The 23,943-nt window shown below is 34.1% G+C and overlaps 1 protein-coding gene across 1 annotated transcript in view; it reads right to left on the reverse strand.

The window, feature by feature from the left end:
• Positions 1–13,145: 13,145 nt before the first annotated feature.
• Positions 13,146–23,943, reverse strand: part of LOC138716526 (runt-related transcription factor 1-like) — a 418,897-nt gene continuing 408,099 nt past the window's right edge. The window contains exon 5 of the mRNA XM_069849676.1: positions 13,146–23,108. Coding sequence (XP_069705777.1) covers positions 22,162–23,108 — 947 coding nt within the window. The 3' untranslated portion in view covers positions 13,146–22,161. The remainder of the gene's footprint in view (positions 23,109–23,943) is intronic.

The following is a 23,943-nucleotide window of genomic DNA, read 5'->3' on the forward strand; positions in this document are numbered from 1 at the left end:
CTCTGTGTACTGTGGATATTTAGCCGACCCTCGTCAAAGAATCCATTTCCATGTCTCTCAATTTGTTCTATATTGATATTGATATTGATATTTATTTGTCATTCAACTTTACAATTCACAGTTATGGTGGACCTTCACATTTCTGTTTTTCGATCCGCCATCCCTTTAATACATACAGTATAACTCTTTTCTATTAAGGTATTCTTTGCCGAGAATTTCTTGATTGCTTTCTAATGTTCTCTTATGACTGAATTGCTATATGTCCTTCCCCCTCTATCCTCTTCTATTCTCTCCCTCCTACCTAGACTGTTTCCCTTCCATTCCTAAATTTCCTATTTTATTACCCCTTTCCATATATATTTATTTCGATAATACTCCTACAGTTATAGTACCCCTGCTACTACTCCCAATCTAAAACATTGAAAAACATCAAATATCTAATTCACTTAAATTACACTTCCAATTTCTCTCTCATTCCACTTCACATTTGTTCAGATATCATTGTATTCATTGTTTGATAGTTTATCTTATTACACTCTTACCCTATCTTCTTACACTAACACTTTCTTCTCTGTTCCTTTTCTTACACTTTTGCCACCCCTAACTTTTCTGCACTCACTTTTTAGCACTCTTCTTCTTCGCTATAACCTCTCCAACGCCCTATCTATTCAGTCCTCACAATCACTAATATCTGGTAGTCGCTTCCTTCCTACACTCGTTCTTCTCATGTCTTCTCTTGCATTTCCTCCATTAGTCTTGTCTATGCTCCTGACCTCAGACACTACCAGTTGTTTCCCTAATCCTTCGTCCGCAGTGTTTTATATCTGCCTCACGTTATGTTTTCCTCCTTGGTTTATTCTGGTCAGCTGTTTCGTACTCGAAGTAGACGTCAGGTATCGTCATTGTCCATCTCTCGTTTCATTGATATTGAAGTTTTGTGTCGTATGCATTTTTCCATTCTTCCTAGCGTGCTGCCTTGACGTACGCATATTTTCGCGTCCATTGAACCCCCGTTTCAATGCGCCTTGATTCACCTGGCTTTGCTAGATTTCGGTCCGAAACTCTGGTTTGTCACAATTCTTTCCACAGCATTCGAGAACGCACACTTTATCATTGATTTTCAATTTATCTATGCCTCAGACTAAGAAGATCTTTCCTCTGATTCACTTTTACACTTCACACGTCTTAGTTAGCACTTCCTTGTTTCTTTACTATCACATGACTCGCTGAATTTTTATATAGTTTCACCTATTTTCTCGCACATCTTTTTTTTTTTAGTTCCCTCTCCAAAACCTCCACGATTTCTGAACTTGACCCTCTGCGCTCTCGTTGACAGTTGTCCTTAAATGTCACATAACTCGCTGCATTTTATATAAGTTTCGTCTACTTTCTCGCGTATTTTATTTAGTTCTCTCTCAAACATCTCCACGATTGTTGATCTTTGACCCTCTGCGCACTCGTTGTCAGTTGTATTCTCGACTTCTTTCTTCTCTTCCCCGCAGTCCCTTTCGTCATAACCATCAGTAGCTCCCTCTTCTTCACTAGACTCATTCATCATTACACAACTTAAACCTTTCTTTATCTTCTCATTCGCACATTTCTTTGCCGCTGTAGCCTTTATGCCACTCTTCATAGAAGTGTACTTCTTCCTGTCTGTTAGCTTGGTGATCCGTTTTTTGCTCCCTGGTTCAATGTCTTCTTTCTGCGTGTGACGCCTTCTTGCTTCGACTCCTGATTCATCATTTTTCGCCGCATGCTTCTCGTATTCTATTTGTTCTATATAGATTGTGGATGTTGCCACACTTCACAATCGTGAGTGAAAATACTTTTCATAATTTATTGCAATATACATATATGACAAAAATAACTGTTTTTTTTTTAATATTAGGTTTTTATTTGAAATCAAGAATACAGAAATGACAAATTCCAAATGAATACTAAAATTTTTAATGTGTTTCTTGCATAAGATGAAATGAGCAACCCATTGCCTTCGCAGTTCTACATTTCGGAGATAATAATTATTATATGAGTGATTATTACTACTTTTTTAAGCGAATCGTTTTAAAGTCCAACGGTAAACGTTGTGGAAGACCGGACACTTCCCCACAGTTAAGAGAAAGTTCTTCTACATTCTAATACGTATTTCTTTTTTAGTGAAGAACTAAAGAAAGGTTTCTTCTGAGTTTTGCAATAAATCCCCAATTTATTTTCAATATTCGTATATTTATTGTTCTTAAAAATCGAATTTTACAAAAGAAAATACCTTCTGCTATTTTTTGTTTCTCTACGAATCCCAGAACGGGTGCCTATATTCGGTGAGCGGAAAAACGTACTCTGTGTTAATATATTATAAATACTCAAACAAAAATGGTTATTTCGCGTGAATTTCTAAATTAATAAATAAATTACATAACTCTGTATCCAAATAATTATACGATATTATACTCGTATTTCAATGTAATAACCTCTGAATTAATGCATTTTATGTGTCGAACCTTGCAAAGAAAATGGGCCTACTTTGATTCATATTAAATGATTTTATCTAGATATTGAAATCTTTTAAATAATGTTCCAGAACACAAATTATAAACGGTAGTATAATTCGAAATATGACAAAGAAACCGATTTGTTATGAAACAAATAAAACGTATAAAAAAGTAACAGGAGACTCATCGAATCCCTATTTTGTGTGAAACATTTTTCTTATTCGTAATTGTTATTGTGAGCACAGTTGGGATTGTTAGGCCGTTGGGATTCGAAATGAACTGTTGATATTTCTTTTATTTTATTTCTTCATACTCCCCGTATTTATATTTAACAAGGAGGACACTTTCTCGTTCATTACTTTATATTAATTAATAATAATAATAATAATAATAATAATAATAATAATAATAATAATAATAATAATAACAGCAAAATGTAGATGTGTTTAGTTACATGTAATTCCAAGAGTTACACAATTACAATTTTGTTATAAATAAGACAATTTGTACCAAATAAATTATATTTATTAATGAAGGGAAATATTAAAAATAAAAAATCATATTCCACAAAAGTTATATTCGAAGAGAGACCATATTCTAGAGACGAAAAACAATCTTTTTGACAATCGGATTTTGAAAGTACAGTAGTCAATGTCTGAAGTCCCTTTATACACTATTTACAAAATAAGTAGGCTATAGTATCTATAATTATGAAATAAAATACCTTTCATTACAATACATAACACTGTACATAATAGTGTAAATAATGTTTGATCAACGTAGGCCTACATTCTTTATAATAATAATAATAATAATAATAATAATAATAATAATAATAATAATAATAATAATAATAATAATAATGATGATGATGATGATGATGATAATAATAATAATAATAATAATAATAATAATGGCTTTATTTAACCTGGCAGAGTTAAGGCCGTAAGGCCTTCTCTTACACTCAACCATGATTAAAACTTGCTTACACAGTTGAACATAAAACTGGATCGGAATTAAGTAATTACATACTGATACTATTTAGGTACATAATGAGATCAAAAGAAGTAGTTACATAAAATTTACCTCATAAAATAAAAATAACACATAGTGGAATACATATTAATGTTGTTAGAATCAAATACGAATCACACAAAAACAGAAGCCGATGAAAACGGCTGAACGGATTTTAATAAATGACCCCTCATTTTGAAACTTGGAACCAACGTTTTTCAGAAAAATAGTAGTCTTCAGTGAAATGTCAATTTTTCAACATAATTTTCCTGTTTTCTAAAATCCATCTGTCGTAACTAACTAATTGCATTTCAGAATAAAACAAAACACACACTACAGTAAACAATATTACACGAAGGCCATGATCTGCAAGAGTGCTGACATATTTAGAGCTCAAATTAAATTGGTTATTAAAATCTTCAAGACTTACTGAAAATAATAAATGATTCTGTGGTGTGTAATTTTCTGAGTGCAGCTGTGGTGTATTGGATATTAAAATCTACAAAATTGGAGGTGATTTGATGACATCATTTTCCATTAGAAATGAAATATAGTTATAGTTAATGCCATGATGTGACTACTTTTCATTAATATTACTATGATATGAAAGTGAAACGTTTTGGAGTTATAGAATAGAGAATATCTTAAATTAGATCTTCATTTCTATAATTTACTGAGTGGCGGCTATATAGTATATAACTAATATAACTACATAACTTACGTAAGATAATAATATTGTTATTAAAAATGAAATATTTTTATAGTTATTAATCAAGTGGAGTTGGGTCTCTTTGATATATTTATTGGCGATGTGGTGTAGATATTTATATGCGTCATTCTCTTCAGTATTGGCTCGAGAGAGCGCAAAAATTACAGTTCCTGAGAAAAGACCAAAAACTTACAGATAAAATAAGAAGCCTACAAAATTACGTAGTCTCCCGATCATTTCAGCAAGATCTCTTAGCAGGGTAAAATGATTTTACCCTCTACATTTCAAGCTCTACATGCAGCAGGTATACCAAGATGCTATGCTATTGATCGAAAGGATAACAAAGCTGACATTTTTTTTAAGTTTCACCTAGAATCCACAATGACCTGAAATAGCTATTGCTTTACTCCCATATGAAAAACCCACTGATCGTCCTGGCATTGTTACTTGTGTTTTCGCGTTGAAACTAAAAAAAACTGAAGGTGGGTAAGTTCAAGAGAAAGTATTTGGCATAAAAAAACATTCAGAGGGAGTATGTTTCATTATTACGGAAGCAAATACCTTTCAAAATGTCTGGTATTCTTCATTGAAAATAAATCTGAAAAATTTTTATTTGAACGTCTAATGAACTTAGTTTGCAGCATTTGCTGCACAAGCCACTAGTATTAGTGTAAATGTTAAAGTGGTCTATGTCTTGTTCTATCCAACTTGACTAAAAGAAGTCGCGTGAGCAGATACAAGTACTTCGCTTGCTACATGGACACACTGATCCGCTACAGTAAAAACTCCAAACCTTGTAGGCTCCTGGGACAAAGTACGGTCCCTAGTTATCACAGTTATTTACGATACGAGTAGTGTAACGTTACATATTATAATACGAGATTGGAAAGTTGTTGAGCGAGGATTCAGATACTGGAAATGCTGTAAATTCTGCAATTGAATGTTTAATACCATCGAAATTCCGCGTAAGTAATAAAGTGGAATATAAAATTTTTGGAGTTAGGTGTTCCAAGAAAAATGTAGAATAGCAGGTATAGCAGTATCATTACCTACCTGTTTGCGTAATATAATTATCATTAACTAACTAGTTCCGTAATGAATGTGTTTACATTGAACGTACTCCGAATCTCAGCGCTGAGCAATCTGATGGCATCACGGTGTTCCGAATTTCACCGATGGCGTCACTGATGCTCCACCGGTGTCGCACCGCTGCCATCAGATTGCAGAGGTGGTGGCAGTCTCCATCAGCAGTCATCAGTGAATCTGATTGGTTCTTGTATAAGGCGGGAATTAGCAAACGAATGACATCGTGCACTGTTGTGTCATGGCGGAGTGTTCTGCTTTAGTTCTGCTGTATTGTTTGTAATGAGCACAACGTAAAAACAATGTGTTAATAGCTTATGAGCGAACATGTCAACGGACCAGTTATTACTACTGGTTCAAGAATTATAGGGCCCTATTCATAGACATTCTTAGCGCGGGCTTTCAGTGGATGATCAGCGAACTAACGTTTTTCGTATTCATAAATCAGTGTTAGCGATATGATATGAATCCTGTTTAGCACGCTCGTAGCGCGGGCTAGAGAAATGTCTATGAATAGCACCCAAATTATTTATACTCTCTTTTCTATGAACGAGATGGCAGTTCGGAAATTTCGCAAAATTTTGCTAGTGTAGCACAGACAACAACTTTGCATACTTCCACTCGGTGATGAGTTTTGGAATAATATTCTGGGGAAATTCCACAGACAGTAACAGTATATTTCTATTACAAAAAAGAGTAATTAGAATAGCTGTAGGTGCAAAATCTAGAGAATCGTGTAGGACTATTTTTCAAAAACCTACAAATAATGCCCATGGCTTGTCAGTATATCTTTTCATTAATAATCTTCCTCGTATGTAATCGTGAAAACTGTGTAACTAATTCAACAGTTCATAGCATAAATATACGTCAAAAAATGACTTTCACACTCCATCGGCAAGTCTATCGTGCTATCAAATATGGCAGTAAAAATTTTTAATAGCCTCCCTATCGATATAAAAATGAAACTCAAAACATAAGATTATTTAGGGCCAAATTAGAGAAGTACCTAATTTCTCACGCCTTCTATTCTGTAAGCGAATTTATGACATTCAATAACACTTCATGAAATTGATACTAAAATTATGTGTTGTACTAGTAGACTATATTGTAGATCTCGTCTGTATTTATTTCATCTAGGCTGTGACTATAAATTAAGACTTTATAATAGTATTAAGCTTTTTTGACTTGTTCCATATGCTAGCTGTAAGCAATGTATGAATACCATGGAATGTTAATAAATACAATACAATACAATACAATGCAACTTATACAGTCGCCATGACAGCCATCGATCCTTCCAGCAGTTTTGTTCCTATTTCGCTGCAGCGTGACGTCATTGTTGTCCACCGGTCCGGTGAAATTTGGAATACGCTGATTTTTATTAGTGATGTAAAATCCATATTACATAATCAAAGTGAATAAAACATGTATATTATAATGCTGAGAAAACATAATATTCTTTAGGAAGCGATGTTATTCGCTCGAACTGAATTTAATTCGTCTATAAATGGTCACTGAGACGGTAAAGCAACTCAAATATTTGAGATATAATATACAAGATAATTAATTATGAATGCTATTTCAAAAGTGAGGTTATGGTTTATCATATCCTTAAAAAATTATTTAATTTACATGAGACATACAATCTATTATCAGTATAGGTATAATAATAATTTTATACAAGAAAATGTATGAAATCAGTTTCTTCACTGTAAGAGAAAGATGGCTTATAAAGTGAAGAAAACTTTTTCCTGCATCTGGTAGTCATAACATTAAGTAGCTACTCGACTGAAAGAGGATCATGCACTGATAACAAAATTCTGAACAGTCATATTAACATGGGGCGCTAGGAATGAAGTAATATGTAACATGCAAGAGTGAATTAAAACACTTACCACGGAAGTGAAGTCGTATCTACAGGTGAAGTGGGCGCTATTCCCGGATGCCGTAATACAGTTCTTCAGCTCCAGAAGGAAAATCTAACGTACTGGAAAAGGAATTAGTAAAAATGAAATTTATGTTACTCCGGAATTATAAAACGAAAAGAAAATATTATTTTATTGTTATTAAAACATAACTCAGACGCTGAGGAACATAGCTATAGAAAAAGATCGCTGGCTGATACTCGTGTAGCTGCGTGGATTGTAGTTTCGATTCGAACACAATGGTGACGGAGATTTGTATTTCCGTCAGGCGTTCGAACAAATACATTTTATTTGTTAAGCAAGTCTCGCTTATTTCGTTTATTTCGAAATATTATGTGACATAATATTTAACAAGACATATGCATATTAGCAATGTGACAGAAATTGTACTTCAGACTTAACAATCATTCATTGTTTGTAAATTATGCAAGATTAACTTTATTTGTACGTGAAAGCATAAAAAAATAAATATAACTGTGCTAATAAGTAGGACGGCAAATGAACGACAGTTGCAGCCATAATGGGATGCAATTATTTTACAGCGTTATATTATGAGGGGTTTGGGTGTAAAACACGGTAAATGGCGTTTTAGTGTTTCGAAGTTATTAGGTAGGTAAACATTTATACATGCAACAGTTTGCATAGTTACCAAGAAAGTAAAATCTGTTTACTTCTGCCATCTGTTGAGATGTTAAAAAACTAACTACTGCATTAGACGCAGAATGTAAGATACTATATTATACGCTACATAGCTCATTTTTGACCAAAATGTCAGTTGCCATGTTTTACGCCCGAGCCCCTCATATTATAATGAATCATTCCTGAATATCATTAGATGTGGGAGATATCTTTTAAATGCGTAGAGTTTTGCTTACTCACTATTACATACCATGTAAACAAAATTATAAAATTTCGTTTCTTAATATGAGTGCACTTTTCTGAAAAACGAATTATGTAAGAACCTGGTAGTTCTTAATCATGTAATTCTTAAACTAGACTATTATAATACTGTTTCTGCAATTAGTAGTGTTGAACATATTTCTTAATTTATTAATAATCATTCTAATTAAAATTAATTTTTTGTAGTAATGCTTCGAATACATTACATCAATATCATAATAGTTTAATTGTAAAGTACTTGAGATCTGAAAGTCTACACAAAATTTAAGCTTTCTAACATAGTTTGTCTTTGAGATGTGTGCATGTAAATTTATTTTTTTTTTCATACAGTACGTAATGATGAGATAAAAAAAATGCATCTCAAAGGAATGTCGCACACCTTAAAATATTCATTGTAATGCTGTAAAAATTACATGAAATTATGCCTGCAACTTTCTGTACACTTGCAATATTATATATTAGCCAATTTATATTTTTTTTTCTACGTTTTCACTTATAAGTCCCCTTAACAATGTTATGTACTCGTACCATACAGTTTCATTTCCTTCTTGTCTTCGTCATAATATTTTCAAGGGTATTTTCTTATGGCGGTAAAAGGAGAAATTATAACTTATATAAGTCAAACTGAGGGATAGTAAGGGAAGCAGGGTAACCAGTAATGCACAAACATTGTTACAATAAATTTTCATTTAGAAGTGTGACTTTTACCATGTATTTCCTATTACATAAAGACGCTTTAATATTTCCAGCCTGAGGCACTCAGAAAAATAAATCAGTAACAATTTTGATAAAAGCTGTAGAAATATGTGCACTTTTGGATCGCCAACCATCCGAATCTCGATCTAAGAAACTATAACACATTAATACTAGTAGAGGAAACAGCTCTATACTATGTGGGATTCGAATCGCCAAATGTAGGTTACAAGACCGTGAAAACTACGCTTTTTAGCATTGATTATGCCACAATCGATCCTTCTAAATCATGAAGACAAAGTGACAATTTAGCGGTAATGAAGGAATGATCAAAGGGGAATTTGATAACTAGCTATAGAATACCCGGAGAAAATCTGTCTCCGAGTCATATAGATTTTGAGATTCTATACCGGACTTAATTTCGCATTTTTAGGAGAAGCCATCAATAGTCTTACAAGAAACATATACGAGCGTCAATTGGAATTGAAAGTTGAAATACAATTCACCAGATAAGAGTTTATAATCCTGTTTCTAACATCAAATTTTTGGATACGAATTACTTTAGCAAAGCGATTTTGAAAATAAAGAATGAAATTTAAGATCAAATGAGGTGAGATTTAATTTTAAAATGGGAAAGAAATTATACTAATTGTAACAACTATACAGTGCGATCGAGAAGTCTTTCCGAGCTCTTGTGTAGCAGAGAATCCACTAGGCAGAGAATTCAAGTGGCAGCACTGGCCGCTAAGCGTATGATGGGCTGGGGGTGTGAGGTTATCAAACCGGAATGAATTGGAGTGTGCCAACTTTCTAAAGTGTTGTATTCTAGGATTATTAGAACTAATAGAGCTGCGGAGGAACTTTTCGATCGCACTGTATTATGAAGTGTATCAGCTAAAGAGTGATTTCAGCAGAAATGAGTTTCACAACTTGGACAACTAGTAATTTTGGATTTGTTCACTGATCTATCTGGCAGACTTCTGTGATTCCGAAATTAAACATTATTCAATGGGAGCTATGAATCGGTCTGGTCTGGTTGAGTTTCGAAATAGCCTACCTGAAGAAGGCAAGATTGTTAAATAAAGCCTGTGAAGCGAGAAGCGCTAAATTGTGAGTACCAGTGCCAAATATGGATTATAGCAAGGAAAAAACCTGTAAAAAATTTCGTGAAATTTTGGTACAGTACTTGTAAAAGAATCCATATCAACATTTCTAGTCACAAAGTTCTTGCAAAAACAACACAAAAAGTTATTTATATTTTCTATCAAACCTACCGCGTTTCACTTTGTAACCATATTTCGACGTTCGCTATCAAAATGAAATATAACGAAAAAAAAGATGATTTACTACTACAGTTGCTATTACTAACATAATCACAACTATCACTGTCATCACTGCTAGCTCTAGTAATACTGATCCCTGTTACTGCGTCTCATAGTAGTCGAGGGCCTCTTCCATGATTAATAGAAAAGAATAGGATTAATCTGTAACAAGCGTTTATGCAATAAGGCAGTTGTAATCCTCAATGCAGACATGAGACTGATCCAGGAATGGAAATACTTCGAGAGGATTTATACAAAATATGTTTCTTCTATGGGACACTTCAACTCAAAGGATTGTAAATCGAGTCTTCTGTACAGAAATGTGATGCTCTGGCCATTTATTAAAAATGCATCGATTTAGAGGTAATAGGGTACATTATATTTAAAAATGAAACTTGTCTCCCGGATGGCACTATTCGCTTTTCGTTAGACGCGTTCTTTTTTGTGACATGGTTGGGCGCGTGGGGTACAGCTGTATCCCACTACTTAAAGTCAAATTATTAATATTAATTGTGAAATTATTAAGTTCTCTTGAAACTCAACTGATATCTAAACTTTATTTATAGTTTATCTACGAGTTCTACACTGCAACTGGTAAATAACATTAGTTCAATTGTTACGATAATAATATTAATGGATAATATTAATGTCTAATCTTAGTATGTGAATAAACTCAGACTGAAATTAACACTGAAAAATTATTTCAAACTCTATAGACATCATCATCATCATCATCATCATCATTTTCGTTTTCTTCTTGTTCTTCTTCTGTTGCTTGAACTTACAATTATTTTGATCATACTGTTGTCCAAAATGAGATCCAACAGTAGAATTTCAGAGCACATTTAACGAACTTTTCCCTTTGGACACGGCCAATGAGTTGTTATGTGTAGGAGTGTGACCGTTTGTTTTAGGCTTATCTTCTTCCGCTTAGTTTTTCCATATTTCCTTACAAAATATCTACTTGTATGCGCAACATTAGCACCTTCTTTCTCTGTATCGGACAATTCCTGCTCCGAATCTTTCTCATGATCGCTTACTGTAACGTGCCACTTCTTCCCCTCAGATTCATCATCTGCAGAAGATCTTCATTCTCACTAAAGCTATTGAGCCAATCCAATTAAACATCAGAATCTGAAGTTTTCTTAGGTTTAAATTTTCTCTTCTTTTTGTTTCCGACATTTATGAAAAGCGAGATTCCACACTTTACCCGTAATAATAATAATAATAATAATAATAATAATAATAATAATAATAATAATAATAATAATAATAATAATAATAAAAAATAGTCGCCCTGAGTGGCGCAGTTGATATAGCGCTGGCCCTCTGTGCCCGAGGTTGAGGGTTCGATCCCGGCTCAGGTCGATGAGATTTAAGTGTGCTTAAATGCGACAGGCTCATGTCACTAGATTTAGTGGCATGTAAAAGAACTCCTGCGGGACAAAATTCCGGCAGACCGGCGACACTGATATAACCTCTGCAGTTGCGAGCGTCGTTAAATAAACCATAATTTTAAATTTAAATAGGCCTACTGCTACTAATAATAGTAATAATAATAATAATAATAATAATAATAATAATAATGATAATAATAATAATAATAATAATAATAATAATAATAATAATAATAATAATAATTGTAGAAATATTCAGTAATAAGTGAAAAACATTCCTTGAAAGTTAGGTAAAGTTATAACTTAGAAAATTATATGATTCTATGGCACACAAAACTCAAGAACCCTCAATTTTACACACGGCAATGACAATTTCAAACCTGGAAGTAGAACAAATCCGTTGTAGACAGTTTAGCGGGATGATGCCTGAAGCGGCGCAAGTGTAGAAATATTTAGAAAGAAAATTACACAAGAACTCAAATCACTGGGATATACCTGTACCCCACGCGCTTATCGTTGAAACTTAGAAGGCTGTGTGGTCTGTTGGCGCTCACTAAACAACAAACCTTATTTTTACATATAACAATGACAATTTAAAATTTGAAAGTAGGAGAGATCTGTTCTAGACAGATATATGGGAAGGTACCTGAAGTGGCACATGCGCAGAAATATGTACAAAAAAGGTATCACAGAACGAAAATGTCTGGAATACATCTGTACCCCACGCGCCTAACGAAGGGTTAACAATACAATCTTCAAATAATACTTACTAACGTAAGAAACAATCTTGCACTTCGTATCAGAGGAAAAAATGAGTCCACTTTGAACGAAACAAGGGAAAATATAACTGTTTTGTTTCATGGTACTTATTTCAGATTCAGGTTAATATAATTATTATCTGGAAGAAAAGACTGCAACGTATAATTATCTTCTTCATTTATGTGATGTTTGCGAGGAATTAAATTTTAAAGTTAACAGCTAGATTTCTTATGGTGAGATGTGGAAGAATGGCGAAACCATTACAAGAGTATAAGTAAGTTCTCCAAGACCTTTTTTCATTAATGATATTTCTCAACACAATTAAGATTCTCTATTGATCGGCTGATGCGTCAACATTTGAGTATAACAGCATATATCACTCAAAATGAAAGTACATTTTAAGAATTCAGAACCATCGTGGGCCAAGCGCCATTTATTAAAACCGGAGAAAGCAAGGGTTACTGTTACGTAAATACCATAGTTTAATGGAGTTTGACATATCATTTAGTTTCAATATGCATACTTTATAGTACTTGCTATATGTTTCGTTAATTTATAGTAATTAATTAATTTTAACCCTTACTTTCTCAATTTTGGCGCTTGGCCCACTATCGCTCTGAAACCTTCATTTATCTTCAAGAGAGTCTGTTAGCTCTTGAAATGATTTAACATCTTCAGACTGTTCAAAGAATATCTGAGAAAATGTAAACAAAAGTTATTATCATTACGTCTACTGCACGTTAGCCTCAGATCAGTTTAAAATAACGAATAGAGAAAAGCACTGCATTATAATTTCAACAACCTTGTTTGTGCATTTCTGTATGACAAATTGAAAATGCAATTTATTTTTAACAGCATTTTATTTTGTTATTAGTTTTGTAATTGTTTAATATTTCGCCCGGTGGGTTGCAACAATATGAACAAATATGACGTCTCGATTCTAAGAAGATATGGATTTTTTATTTTGTTTTACCTTGTACTTTCTTTTTTGTCGCAACAATGACAATTTTTGTGTGGATCTGGATTATCACAATGGACAAACAACTGACTGAACTATATCACTGCAGTGGGGAAGCGAGGGAGGTAGCTTGTTGAAAGCAATAGGAAAAGTGAGGTTAGGTTCTTCATTTCAATCAACATCACTCCATGCAAGATCTATCACCAGAAAGGTAAAGCCCAAGTAACCATTGCTCTCGCTGTAAACATCCGTCTGTCTCATCGGACGGAAAATTATTTAATTTAATCGGCATTTCACGAAATTAAATGTACAATTAAAGTTGGAAAACAGTTTGATGAGCTATACGTTCACTTTAGAGTTATTGTTTTTAGAATACAGTATATTGTTTCTATTATGGGCGTCAGTAGAGACCATAGGGGTAAAAGGCGAAGATTCTGTAACATATATTCTTTTGTGTAAAGCACTGATTGAAAGAATATTGGTATGTTTGATCATATTAAATTGTATGATACTAATACAGGAAAACATCGTTAATCCAGACTACTTGGGAGATAAGTTGACCGGTATTACGAAAGTCCGGATTCACTAAAATAATCTAAAACAGTATAAGGTTAATTAAAACTGCGTTTATAGCAACAAAACACGCTTATTATCGTGTATTTAAAGAGCACTATACAGTACAGTAAAATGTAAAGCATTTTATAGTGTAATTACAATACTTTGATGCAAACTTGATGCATTTTCTTTATTTTTAATAGACCTACTATAGGTGTAATATTGTAATTATTGTAGTTTCACAGTTCTAATGTATAAAAGTAAGTCTTAAAACAAGGTTCTTTAATTTTTCCAAACTCATCGTTTTTCTGCCTGTCCGGATTAAGCGAAGTCCGGTTTATCGGGGTCCAGATTAACGAGGTTTTACTTTAGAAGTTCTCAGTCATGTTTGTTTATGAGTCATTTCACAGTCATGTTCAGTACACATCAAACTTAACTAGTAGAAGACAATATAGTTTCAATAACCGTCGCCAAAAGAACTTTGTAAATTAGGCTATTATCGACAATCTGACTTTCCCTTCAGAGATGGTAGTGTAAGATTCTTAAATTTAGGTTATATTCGTGATTATTATTTTTATGTCGTTACGGGGGGGACATAATTGACCTTCAAAAATGTAGTAAAATTCATATTTTTTATATCTCAGCTACTAAAAATGCTAAATGAACAAAACTTTTCATGCTATATACACATACATTACAATTTATAAACCACTATTCAGAATATTAAAATAGCTAATGATTACCTGTAAAAATAATATCAAATTTGCATAATCTTTTACATCCTTAAAGCATTTACATAATAAAATATACAATTAATTAAATATGTGCATGATTCTTTTACTGAAATGTTTTGAAGACCTACATCAGCAACATAGTCTACCATTTCTTCAAAAAATATTTTTTTCCTTAATCGTTACCTTCAATATTAACTTTTCTAAAATATTTGATTAATATTAATATTTCCTGAAAGAATAGATGGAAGATCCTAGACTATGTTGTTGATATAGGTCATTAGAATTGTTACGCAAAAGAGTCATGCAGATACAGTATTTTCTAAATTGTAGATTTTATTATATAAATGCTTTATGGTTGTAAAAAAATTATGCAAATTTGATTTTATTTTTATAGGTAATTATTAGATATTTTAATATTCTGAATAGTGTTTTATGAAGTGTATTTTATGTATATTAAGTAGGAAATTTTTTTTTTCTTCATGTAGCTTTTATAGTATAGCTGAGATATATAAAAAAAATAAATTTTACTATTTTTTGTAGATCAATGATGTACCTCCCCCCTTAAATATGTCGGACTTTGGCCTTTTGTGCAACTTTGGATACCTAAAGCATACTCAATGGGACATGAATCTTTACTTCCTCAAAGAAGAAATCCATGTTAAAACTTTTGTACTCAAGCTTGCTTTTCCTTCCACAAAATGTTACGAAACAAATGATTCCATTAACAAATTATAAATGTTCCTGAGACAGTTTCTATATTTTGAAAATATATATTCAATAGGGAGAGAGATACGACTGCATGGAGTGACATGTATTGGAAAGCTTTGGAGCTGAAACAAGGAAGCAAACGATTCGGTATGAGAGTTATTGTTGACAAGAAATGAACAGCAAGATATATGTATATACTCATTAACAATCCAATTAAAACACAACCTGATAATACACAGTAAGTCAAATATAGGTGTTTAAAAGTTGTAGACAATAGTATAAATAACAAAATGTAACAATTAATACAAACTTAACCTCGCTAATATAACAATACATTCCAAATTTAGGCGTTCATCTCGAGGATAAACATATTACAATAAAACGTCAACGAAAGACCCATTATCCATGATTAAAATTTAAACGTGTCAATTGTTGCTATGGTAACAGGTGTAAATTGGTACAAATTTTGATCACTACTGAAACATAAAAATATAAAATGTACCCTTATGTGAATTTTTGACAGAGAAATTCTTCTTCCTCTAGAAAGAACAGGCTTTCACACCGTTACACAGTCATCTTGTTTACATGCAGGATCGAACAAACACAAGATAACCGTTGGATTTCTGATTGGTTAAACAAATGAGCACACACTTTCATAACCGACATTTTGGCCAAGGATACCAGGACAACTGTGACGTCACAGACTATGAAATGTGGTAAGTCGAGAACAATCGAAGTAGATACTAAGACGAAAAGGTGAGTTACGAATTTATAACCATCTTTTCCAATTCGTTGGCTGTTTAATACAATTAATATAATATCTAAATAAATTCATTGTAATTAAACTATAATATGTAGGTAGGCTATGTAAATGAAAGTTTAAGAGCCGTAGTGGGCCAAGCGCCATTTATTAAAAACGGAGAAAGCAAGGGTTAAAGTTAAGTGAACACAATAGTTTAATGAAGACTGACATAACTTAGTTTTAATGTGCATACTTTATATTACTTGCTATAGCCTATGTTTCATTAAATTATGGTACTCATTTAATTTTAACCCTTGTTCTCTCTGTTTTAATGTATATGGCGCTTGGCCCACTATGGCTCTGAGCCATTCAAATAACATCAGGCAACTTAACGTAATATTTAGAATAATATTGAATTTCAAGTAAAGGTGTAGTTAGTTTATTTTAAGTTCCTCAAGTAATGTTAACTAAGATTTTTTTCTAATAATCTATGAGAAGTCTCCACATTGTTTTCACCAGATACTACAAATACTACCACAATATGTTAGCCGGCTAACACATCTTCTTCTCTAATTGGTAACTTTAGATGGACATTAAAAGTACCACAGAGTATTTTACTTTTAATACTAACCTATCGATACTTATGTTTGCCACAAATTGTAATTGTTTTTACTTTCCTCCCAGAATATATATTTTTTCGTTAGAAAAATAATTTCTTTTGATCGGATTTGAATCCGGGACAGTTGGATTCAAAAATAAAAAAAGAATAATTATTAGACCAACAAGAACAGTTCCATGTATAAACAAGAATGAAATTACGATTTTTTACTCAAGATGAAGAATAAATATTCCAATATTAGATCAAAGGGTATGGTAACAATTTAGTCGGATAGCAGATGCTAATTTTATAGTGTAATCAAACCGCTGTACGAATTATGCATCTGGATTGAAATTTTCGTTTCTGTTTTAACGTGGGGTGTAACTTTACACAACATATGAGTATTTTGCTATATTACTGATTTACTCTATTTATTTTGGTGACGGTACATTTGTATCGACCACAAACGACTGCACGCATAAATGAATGTCCATCGCAGAATTCATCAGTAGAGCATGTTCAAGCATTTTCACCTGCACTCAAATTTTATTGTTATTATTTACTATTTTTGTAACTTTCTGTTCCTCAATTTTTAAACATATTTATAACCAAATAGTTCAATGGTCACAAAAATAAAGAAATAAATCTACAATAAAGTTACATCTATTTTAATGTATAATTTAAAAACACATGTAGTTAGGTTTGGTTAGCTTTGAGTCACTTTAATTAGTAATTTTAGGCTAGATAAGGTTAGGTTACGTTACGTTAGGTTAGGTTTATTTTAGTGACTGTATAAAATTTATTGCATTAAGTTTATGGATAGTATATATTTTTGGCGGTAGGATCTTCTGACATGGATAATTTTATTGATCTAGTTTTGAGCAACTACACTTAACTGGAAATTGTAATACATGTTATGTTTATTAGGAACAGCTGCCATAGTGTTGTAACGTTTTTATATTATTACTAAGAAAATTTTCATATCATAGAGTTTTGAAAAGAAAGTACAAATTTCAATGCCTTATCAGTTACAAGGCTTACAACAGTGAATAACTATCCTTATGTGTCATTGTTTGTGATTGACTTTATCTTACCGGACTCTTTATTTTTATCAAAATTAAATATTCTATTGAAATTACTAACAACATTAATTCTGCTTTTAAACTGTCATTGGTCCAGCAACACACGAGATTCATAGTACACAAAATACCCTAGCAAGACTAATATGATAGTGAGGCCTGTGCCATCAGAAAACAAGATCAAAGACAAAAAGTAGGCAGTGATATAATTCAACAGCAAAACTGCAGATTACACGCACGAAATGAAATGAATTTATTTCAGCAGAATTAAGAGTGAACCTAACACACAATTTTATAGAAGAATATAGAAAACATGGAGGAACCACACTGACACAACGGCTGACTCCAGATGGCCAAAACAAGTCCTTAATTACCGACCAATTCGAAGGAGATCACTAGAAAGACCTTTGAAGATATGACACGAATCTCCTGAGATCACAGCGGATGGCTAGGTGAAAAGTTTGCCTGGATGATGATTATTATTGATTTGGAGTTTCCGTAAGTTCAAATTTGGAATAATTTTAGCAAGATACTGAATACTAAATATATGCATGATAAGATTTTCATGATATTAGGTGAGATCTATATCGGGTCTTCACCTAAAATAACGTTGGGAATTAAATCGATAGCGAACAAATATTTAAGCTAGATGTAAACCCGGAAAGAAAACAATGTGATTTGTGCAGAACTGAAGAGAAAACGTATGAGCAATTTATCATGACATTTAAAGAAAACCATAAAATGGTAACAATCTTAAACATTTTTGGTGACATTATAATAATATCGCTAAAATTATTTCAAATTTTCATTTAATAAAATTGAAATTGATATATGAAACTACTAATAGCTAATTAGCTCAAATGATATTAATTAACTGTACAAATTGTTTTTTTTTTATAAATTCAAATACAAATCACTCGGCATTCAAACTATTTCATTTCTCATACTTTCATGATTATATTCTGAAAGGCATCTGCAGTGGGGTTACTGAGAAATACTACAAAAATATCATCCAGAAAGGATGAACATAAAACATGGTTCACAACGAATACAAAGATGTGGTCGCTTGGTTCTTAAGGTAGTCTTGATATGATACAAGACTAGTGGTAGTTTGTGATTACAAACTCAAACTCTAATGACGAAGTGCATCAATCTCGGTTAAAAATTTAGAAACCATGGATTACGAAACCAGGATTAAAAAATAACCGTGTTTAAAATGCAATTTTTGTGCATCATTCATAATCACCGGTTACTTACATGGTTAACAAACATCTGATTTAACCAGGGTAAAGTCTGTGATGGTACACTGTTTCTACAAAGTCGCTAAAGGAAAGCATTCATGCTGCCACAAAGATAATAGACCTATAGTCAACGTCTAAAAACGACTGAACTTATTCCGTTTTATATCGAAACGAACATATCCTATATTTTCGCGTTGCGTTTGTTTGTATCTGGGCGCGGTTATCTTGGCTGGTTGCATTTATTTGTTTTTTAGTGCTGTTAGGTTAAAATCGTACTAAATGGAAAATGATTATATCGCAATGTAAGTCTAAAGTATTGACACACTTCATTACTAGATTTAAATTTGAGGAATCCTAATATGTTATATTAAAAAAAAAAGTTGGAATATCCATAAACGAAAATAATGAAGAAGATTAGCGCGAATGTGTGTACAATCCAGGACTCCAGGAACTGTGCAATACCCTAAGATCCATCCATAATCTCTTGTTGTTCGGCCTACGACGTAGGAAAAGAGATATTCGAATGTTTCTTCTTAAAATACTGAAAATATAATATAAGCAGCCGATTCATAGGAGAAATAGGATTATTACAAGTGATCCCTTTGTTGCAGCAGAAATGACGTGGAAGATTTTGATAAATAAAATCCCTCCTGAAATTTTCTGTCACCTAATTCCTCGTAAGAATTCTCTTTCAATCAATGAAACTTCAAGCTCATCGTCATCCCTTTCCAAGTAAACCAAGTACAATAATAATCGACTTCGAAATAATCAACTGTGGATCTGGCCGCCATTTTGTTTTACTAGACACACTGATCATGGGTTATCTCCTTTAACCGCACGAATATGGTCGGTTAGAGGTTACTGTGGTTAATATTCTGTTTAAGTCCTAACCTAGGTCGATGCATTGTAAAAATGTTAACCAGGGGTTAGGTGGCAATTTTAATCGTTGGTTAGTTGGATACGGTAGGCTACACGTAGCAATAAGAATACGTATTTTATTGTAAGACGAGTAAGAAATATTGGTTTCTGTCATTTAATAGTGGTAAGACATTTTAATTGGTAGTTTAAAGAAATTCTTAACTCTTTCTGACATTTATAGAATAATCATTTCGGGCTCATTTAATTTATTTTTATCTTATGTAGCAAGGAAAAAATATTATGTTCCTACTATGTGTCAGAGATTAAGTTCTAATTCAGTTCTGAATCAAAATACAAGGTACATTTTCATACGTGGAGATAAAGAAATGGTTATGGAAAATTGGTGAGTAGCCCGAGAAAATCGAAAAATGAGTTTGTTCATCACAGATTAGTCGGATTCGCAAAAATTTATACCTTATCTCTGGAGAAAAAAGCCAACGTACCATAAATTCAAGCCACTGATGTATCGTATGTTTTCTTTTTAATTTACATCAATTTTAGTAAATCCACTTCGTTTGTTTTTGTATTTTGAGTCACAGTCCAAAGTATCGGAGCCGGGTTACTGTATATTTTCCTTACAATCTTCAAATAAATGTGATAAATGATTGTAACACTGAATAAAAATAAGCAATAATTATTAATAACAGTTTAATAATCAAACAGTGGAGGGGCATGTGTTCAATTTTTTGAAAAACGTTTGGTCGATCAGCTACTTTGAGTTTTATAATATTCCTAATTATGACTCCATTAACTTGACTAGTTACTGTCCGTTGTAAGTGAAGAAGTCAATGATACAACAAATAAGGAGATTTTTCTCTGCAAATAGGATCATCAGCGATTTTTCACTGTCCAGACTCTGTTATGGTTACGTGTAACTGTCCTGAAGGTTCAATCGTGTCCACATTTCTTCACATTTTCGTTTCGTCAGACTGGGGCATAAATGGCACAGTCAGGTAGCATATATTATTTGGCATGATAGAAGCTTCATGTGACAATAATCTATTCCTTGTCATACAGATATGACTTTCTTTTTCTAGATATAGTTTGGTGAACATATTTTCATTCCAATCCCAAAATTATGAAAGAAATCGTCCAGAAACTGTTATTATTTATAGATATTTCTGGGTCAATATGAATTAATAAAGAGGAAAGAATACTTTGCTAACGTTAAACACAAGTATTCTATGAAAAATTTTAAATCATTATCTTCGTAGAAATTTTCATTATTTGTTATACAGTTCTTCAAAACAGGAATAAACTCCCATGCCTTGGAAATAAAGACATACTTCCTTAAACTCTGTATAAGATGAAAGCATATCATTTAGTATCGGAGCTCAAGAAAATCAGTAGAGTTAGGTAGAATTTCTATTTTAATTCTTTCTCATAAAAAATTCGCGACCTTCTGGTATGTAGGTAGACTAAAATGACATGGATTTATATTGCATTAGAGTAAGTGTAAAATAAGACGTAAATATTTTCATAATCTTGGGCTTCACACTCAGCTATCTTTTACAGCATTCTTAATGCTGCAATGAATTATCACTTGTATTTGTAATGTACCACTGTCTAGAAAACTCTCAGTGCACATGAACCATTTAATCTTCCCAAATTTTTAATGGAATTGGTGGAAGGTTCCGCACTACTTCTCAAACGTCTCCGTGATATGAAGCGTTATTTCATGTATGCACTTCATTTATTTCCTTTGCAACGTGGTCTTCGTCATATACTATTATTAACTTTATAATCTCATTATGTTAAGCTTAAAGTTTCGGAAGTATAGCTATCTTTTGAAAGATGGTATGGTTAAAAGGATGTTCACCGAATGTGACGAACTTCAAGCAATGTTGTGGAACACCCCCAATCCTTCACAGATGCTTTGATGTTGACAAAATTCCTCCTGCTCTCCACAGCCTGCCTTCAGGTGAAAGCAGTTGGTTTAATAAAGTTACCTCACTTCTCGTGTGGAGAATGTATTTAATGGTCCGATTGGAAACCCTTTCAGAAGTGTTAATCTTGCAGCCACAGTTATTGGACCAAAGTCTATCAGAATTCTTATGGTGACATATTTAAAACTTTCCCTTAAAGTCGTGATTTTGAAAAACATTCCCATATCTTACAAATAAACATTTCATGCGAAAAAACACACCGATAACTCACGTTCGACAACACAGATCGTAGTTTTTGAGTTTGAATACCTGTCCAGACTTGTGAAGCCTTTGCGTCATATCGTGACAAAATATATAGAAGGATTTAAAGATTCGGGGAGTAGTTCGATTCGGACGGGACCTAGAAACTATCCACCAGCGGGTCGAAAAGCGCGTCCGCGGCGCAGCTCTCGGGCTAGTATGGCCTCCACACCGCCGTGCTGTCGGCCGTCGTGTGGGACCTCTGCTGCTGCTGGGCGCCCACCACCACCTGCTGCGCCGCCGTCTGCTGCTCGTCGTCCGACAGCCCCGACGTGCCACGCGCTCCCTGCACCACCGCACCCGCCGTCGACGTCACCGCGGCCACACAGGACCCCGTCGTGGCGCCGCCACCGCCAAGCAAAAGTTCGCTCACTTGCTGCACAGAGGAGCGCTGTCCGAGGCTCGACGCAGTGTTCGTGTGGTCCATGAGGTCCTGACTGCTCGCAGTGGCCGCGTGGTGGTGATGGTGGTGGTGCAGGTGGTGGAACTGGTGGTTCTGATGGCTGCTGGCAGCGCTGTACAGCTGGGAATACAGCAGGGACGCAGGCAACACCGGCGTGCTGAGATACAGCCCGGCTGCCGCCGCATTCGTGGAGCCGCCTCCGTAGCCTTGCTGATTGTGGTGGTGCCCGGTCATGAGCGAAGAGAAGCTGGTGCCGTTGGTGCCCGCCACGCCACCCGTGCCGGTGCTGCCACTTCCAGATCCCAGGTGGTGGCCCACGAGCGAGTTTCCGCCGACACCAACGCTGGGAAGAATCTCCTCGCTGCCCACTGGGCTTTCCCCGGCGGACGAGTCCGATAAGGACCGCGGACCTCCGAGGCCGAAGTCCGTCGTGGAGACCGTCACGGACGAAGCTCCTACGCCGGGATATCGCGGCACGAGCAGACCACCTCCTGCCGTAGTGTTGGAGGACCCCGAAGAGCCTCCCCGCTCCTGGTGTTGCGTGTGGGCGTTGGCGTGGTGCGTGGTGTTGTTCGTAGCCCCGGTCTGGTGGTGACTGTTGGTACCGTGCGGAGTGACAAGAGCCCCGAGGTGCTGGTCCAGGTCCGTACCTGGGACTCCTGTGCCGGCACCCGTAGACCCCGTCGTGTCCGGCAGCACTGCACAGACAAGGCATGAACATATCAGCATGTGACTTCTTTCGCAGCTTCCAGTGTCATAAGTAAAACAATACCTTCTCTCCGTATATTACAAGTGAAGTGAAGTGCTGATTCTTCGACAGGAAAGGGTGGATTAACGGTAATGTAACAGAAACAGTAATAATAGGCCTATATTATTTGACGAATTCAACTGCAGAGATTATTCAACGTCGTAATTCAACTTGGATGACATGTTTTATTAGAGCACTATTACGTATCGTAAATCTACCATACCAAAATTTCCCTAATGGAAGATGTCAAGCTAAAGTTATAGGCCTATTATAAATTCAAAATACATCCCTTTCGGCAGAGTTTGAGTGCGAAATCATTGGATCCAACGGAGAGCCCACCAACAACGAGGACGAAATATAAAATATCATTACGCATAATGAATTTAACGAACGTAAACATCTATTCTTAGTTTAATTAGCAATTGATTAAATTTATTTACTATTCATTGATTGAATTATGAAACAAAAGACTCTTACAGGACAAAAATAGAGAATTTTACAGTTACAGCAGTGCCATAAGTTTTTATTTAACATATCCAAATTTTAGACATTATTTAAACATACAAAAAAGAAACAAGAGGAAAAGCCAAAAGTAGTACAATTTTGTTAATATAAATTAATTTTATTTTAGCAATATTTCAGGATACGCAATTACAGATAAGTAAATGAATGAAGATAACTGTAATAATCTAATCATTTTAAGTTACGCAACAAAATAACGAATAAGAAGAACGAGCTGCAAACAAATCAAAGCCGCAATCTGAAGCGGACAACCAATCAGAGTT

This window comes from Periplaneta americana, chromosome 16 (genome assembly GCF_040183065.1).
Source record: "Periplaneta americana isolate PAMFEO1 chromosome 16, P.americana_PAMFEO1_priV1, whole genome shotgun sequence".
In the NCBI taxonomy this organism is placed as follows: Eukaryota; Metazoa; Arthropoda; class Insecta; order Blattodea; family Blattidae; genus Periplaneta; species Periplaneta americana.